General features: G+C 60.2%; 1 protein-coding gene across 2 annotated transcripts; it reads right to left on the reverse strand.

Moving 5' to 3' along the window:
* Positions 1-449: 449 nt before the first annotated feature.
* Positions 450-3869, reverse strand: LBX1 (ladybird homeobox 1). Of its 2 annotated transcripts, XM_090279533.1 has the most exons (3): positions 3729-3869; positions 2073-2799; positions 450-1372 (listed from the first exon to the last, which is right to left on the reverse strand). In XM_090279533.1, the coding sequence occupies exons 2-3, from the start codon at positions 2395-2397 to the stop codon at positions 852-854; spliced, it is 846 nt and encodes a 281-aa protein (XP_090135659.1). In that variant the 5' UTR covers positions 2398-2799; positions 3729-3869; the 3' UTR covers positions 450-851. The 2 variants fall into 2 exon arrangements, with proteins under 2 accessions (XP_090135659.1, XP_090135658.1); XM_090279532.1 differs by lacking the exon at positions 3729-3869 and having other exon boundaries at positions 2073-3052.
* Between the last annotated feature and the right edge of the window lie 848 nt (positions 3870-4717).

A 4717-nucleotide genomic window follows, 5' to 3' on the forward strand; every position in this document is an offset into this window, starting at 1 on the left:
AGAGTAAAAAATAATTCTAGGGCTTTGGGTTCCTTTTTCGTGGTTGGTTGGTTCGTTGGTTGGATTTCCCCGTTTTGTCGCTAAGACCGAGACCCCAGCAGTCAGTCCAAGGAAACCGAGAGAGGGTGAGAAGGAATCTTAAAAATAGCGCTAGTGAGTATTGGGAGGCAGAAATGGCATCGGAAATAGACTTCTCTTAGGGGAGGAAGAAAAGATCAATTTGAAAGTTGCGAGTCAGGCCCCAGCTGCCCACCTCAGCCACTTCTGACGCGGGGGCCTGGGGGGAGAAATGCAGGAGAAAATAAAAGAAGTCAACTGCAATAGGCCCAGGGAGGCAAGGAAGGAAACGGCCGGTGCATTCGTCACATGCAGAGAAAAATCAAAACAGTCAGGGCGGCTACCTCCTCCAGACCGCCGGGTTCAGTGTCCCTTACCCTCGGTTCTGCCTCATCCTCAGCAAAACCGGCAGCCTGAGAGCTTTGAAAGCATGAAAATCTCCGAGATTTTTAAAAATTAAAAAAAAGAAAAGAAAATAAAAAGTCAGGCTGCGGTGGGAAAAATCCGCTATATAGGTTTAAATATTTATACAGAAGCCATACAGAATTGCACGGGGAGGGCTCCCCGGGCGGCCTGCGGAGGCCACTCGCAGCGGCCGGCCCGGCCGGCCAGCCCTGCCGGGGTTTATTGCTTCGAGAGGGAAGAGGCGGCTGCTGGGAGCCCAGTCTGGGCCAGGGACAAGGGAGAAGGCGGGAATTGCAGAGGAGGTCCCAGCTCCCCTCGGCGATCCGGTCAGGGAGGCTGCAGGCCTACTGCTCCAGGGGCCCCGTGCGGCGAAATATTTTAGGCTTCGCTCAATCGTCCACGTCGATCTCTTCGTCTTCCTCATCCTCCGAGCAGTCCTGGCTGCTGGCTGGCTGGTCCGTGAGCGGGGAGGCAGGCGAGAGCTGCAGGGGCCCGGCACCCGGGGCCTGTGGAACGCCTGGAGGGAGTGCCGGAGAGCCAGGCCTCGACTTGGCCCTGCCGCAGCCGCCGCCACCACCGCCGGCAGCCTCCGAGTTCTGCTCCAGTTCGGCCAGCGCCACGATGTCCATCTGCCCCCCGGGGCCCAGTTTCTTGGCGGACTCCACGTCGGCCTTCATCTCCTCCAGGTCCCGCTTGAGCTTGGCGCGCCGATTCTGAAACCAGGTGATGACCTGAGCGTTGGTGAGGCCCAGTTGCTGCGCGATTTGGTCTCGATCGGCAGGGGACAGGTACTTCTGGTAGAGGAATCGTTTCTCCAGCTCATAGATCTGGTGGTTGGTGAAGGCCGTGCGAGACTTCCGCCGCTTCTTGGGGGTCTGCCGTTGCCCAAAGATGGTCATCCCGTCTCGGCCTGCGAGGAAACCATAGTATAGGCTTGCGCCAGGGGAGAAGAGACCCCACCCCGTCTCTCGCTCACCTCACCTAGGCTCATCCAGCCTGCAGTTTGCCACAGTTCCCTTCTCGGTTTTGGTTAGACTTCCCGGAGTAAGGCAAGTCTCATTAAAAGCAAACCTTCTTCCCCGTCTCTCTTCTACCGGAAGTCCGTAGAAAAAAATAGTTTTGTTTTTTCTCCCCCCTCCCCCCCCTCCCCAAGAGTTGGCTTGAAAGACCCAAGGTTGCTAGAGCAGGAAGGAGCCAGATCACGACGTCCTGACTTTTGTATGAATATTGGTACTCCACCTCTTCACAATCACCACAACTCTACCCTTACCCAAAAGTTCTCAGCAAAAGGCTCTCCATTCTTCATCCCAGGAACAGGACTAAGAGTGCCCAGGCCACCGGGAACAGGAGGGAGTCAGGCAGAGAAGTCAGACTACAGAGAGAGCTTGTGTTTCCACTATCCCTTCCTGGTCACTCTGGTCTATACAAAGGTCCCCAGGAAATAGGGCTTGGGTCCTGTCCCACCCATCTCCATTCTTAGCGGCAGCGGTTTGGGCTGGAGGGCCCTGACGGACGGTGCGGGAGAAGGAGGGAAGAGGTGGAGGGCACAAAGCGCGTTGGGCTCGGAAAGCGGGGCTCTGGGCGTAGGGGAATCTAGTTGCAGTACCTACCTTCGGCTGCCTGCAGGACGCTGACCTCCAGCCCCTTAAAGGTCTTGCTGGCGAGCTCCTCCAGTGCGCACAGCGGCGAGGTCTGGGAGAGCAATGCGCGGCCCGCCAGGGGCAAGCCGCCCGGCGTGTGCTTGTCCGCAGCCGCCAGCAGGTGCGCCGCCCCGCACAGCGAGTAACTTCTCCGCACAGACGGCTTGTTGAGGATGTCCTCTATGCTGAACGGTGTCAGCGGCTTGTTGGAGTTGGCGGGCGGCGGCAGGTGGTCCAGCGGGCTGCGCCGCCGCTCCTCCCCTGGCACCGCCTTGCCGTCCTCCTTGGAAGTCATCTCGGCCTCGTTTGGGGGCCCGGCCGGGGCGGCTCGGGCCACGGGGACCCAGCCCGCGGGCAGCTCGGGCGCCGGGTGGTGCAGGAAAGAGGCAGCTGCGGGCGGGAAGGAGGCCGCGCCAGGCAGGGCGCGGGCCGAGCGCCGGCCGTGCGCGGGGCGGATTAGCACAGCGGCAGAGGCGAGTAGAGCTGCACCGGGCCCCGAGAGGAGGGTGCTGACGCGGGCACTGCCGCTGCCGGGGCTTCCAGCAATCCGGGGCCCGAGCCGGGGCGCGCCGCGCGGGGCTCCAGTTTCGCCAGCCCTGGTGCTATTTAAAGGTGTCAGGTGGCTCCACGGCTGCTCCTGGCCCCGGGTCCTGGAGACGGCAGTTGGAAGAGCCGAGGCGAGGGCGCCGATCCCGTACTGCGAGGGGAGGCGGAGAGATGGGGCAATTGACTACTGCTAACAAGTTAGCCTTGATCGAGGAGTAATCAATTATCTGCAGCGGCACTTCTCTCCCTCTCTTTCTCCTTTCTCCCTTTCTCCTCTCTTCTTCCTCTCTGTTCTCTCTCCTCCTGTTCTCTCTCCCTCCCTCCTCTCTCTTCTCTGCTCCCCCCGTCCTCTCCTTCTCTCCTTCTCCCTCGCCCTCTCTTTCACTCTCTGTCCAATGCAGGCAGCTCTAAGTTGGGAAGCTCATTAATTAGCGGGCCGGGGGTAGGAGGAGCCGGCTGGAATTAGCCTGCCTAATGCGCCTGTCAGTCCGGGCGCTGCGCCGCTCTCGGCCCGAGCTGTTTGTAAATTACATTAGCAGCGCCTTTATTGCACCCGAACCACCGACGACTGAAAGCCGCCGCCCCCACCCCAAACTGCGAGCTGCGCTCCCGGCGCACCCTCCTCCCGCCGGCCTGGCTGCAATGGCAGCGCTGGCCTGGAGGTCTTAGGCTCTCCGACCCGGGATTTGACGCCTGAGAAGGGCGGCGAGAGCCCAGCCCGGGAAATACACAGCCGCCAAGCGGTCAAGGTAAGACCAGGAGCTTGGGTGGGCCCCGCCGCCTCCTAGCGCGGACTTTGCCAAGCTGTGATCAAGGACCCAGCGCCCCTACCCCTATACTCTCTCACGGCCTTGGGCCACGCGCCCTGGGAAGAGGGAATCAGGAGATCCAAACGGGCTCTGCAGCCCTGCGTGAAGCGACACAGGACACAGGGGTGGGAACCGCAGGGTTTGGGGACCCCAGGGTTTGGGGGAGGGGGTTAGTCTGAGGACTCAACCTTCCCTAGACCAGAGGCGGAGTGGAGTTGGTGGTGGCCCTGGGCACCTCTCCTCAGGCCAGATCCTAAAGGGACAGACTTACCTACTCCAGCAATCTTGCACACTTATCTCGGGCCGACGCTCTAGAGGCCGCCTAGTGACCGGGGTCCGACCGGCAGTCGGGGCCGGTGCCGGGGCTAACGGGGCCGGCTCCGGGCCTCCCAGCTGCGCTCTGCCCGGCCCGGGCCGGGGCCCCGCTGCCGGCCCCGCCCCACCCAGCGCCCGGCTTGAGTGCACCGCCCGGCCGACTCCAGCTGTTCCGGATGCGGGGCGGGGGCTCAGAGGGGGCCGACCAAGGCTGGGCTACGCTCTTAGGAACCCGCCGAGAGGCCTGGATTCAGGTCAGACTAGGGTCTGGGAACCCTATGGCCCCACATTCTGTATACCAGGCGAGAATTTGTGTGCACTAGTATTTGAATGTGTTTGTTTTTGAATATGTATATTCGTGTGTCGTTCTCCATGTGTATATTTGTGTAAACAGATATGAACTGTGGTTATATAGGCATGTTTGAACCCTTACCTATGAACTCTCACCTGGGGCTGTGCCCCAGGCTCTTTTCTCTCTTGCTTCCCTCATCTAGTTTGTGTGGGGCCTCTGGCCTCTCCACCCTAATTTTCCATTTCTAAGCCTGGAGAAAGGAAGGGAGGTAAAGGGGGGTTAGAGCCAATGGAGGAAGAACTGTTTCCTTTTCCACACAGCCCCAGCCCTTTCCCTGGCTTTGTTTGTAAACTCCTGGGCAGGCAGTGCCAGCCTGCAGCCCTGCTTGGTTGAGAGAAGGGCTCAGAGACGCCAGTGCAGAGGACTGTAGTCCAGTCCAGAGGCTAGGGTGGGAAGAATAGGACCTCTTGGGTTTCTTAGCCCCTCAACCCCACCCCATGCCTGCCCCAGAGAGGGAGTGAATGGAGCTGGGCTGTGGACCCCGGTACAGGTTCTCTCCTTAGATGCCAGGGGCCTCAGTGCATCAGAGATGGGTTGCTTTATCTCCCTTTTAGTTATTTGTTTGGAGCATGGCTTGCAGCTCTCCAGAGCAA

This window comes from Furipterus horrens, unplaced genomic scaffold, assembly GCF_987537825.1.
Source record: "Furipterus horrens unplaced genomic scaffold, mFurHor1.1.pri manual_scaffold_5, whole genome shotgun sequence".
NCBI lineage: Eukaryota > Metazoa > Chordata > Mammalia > Chiroptera > Furipteridae > Furipterus > Furipterus horrens.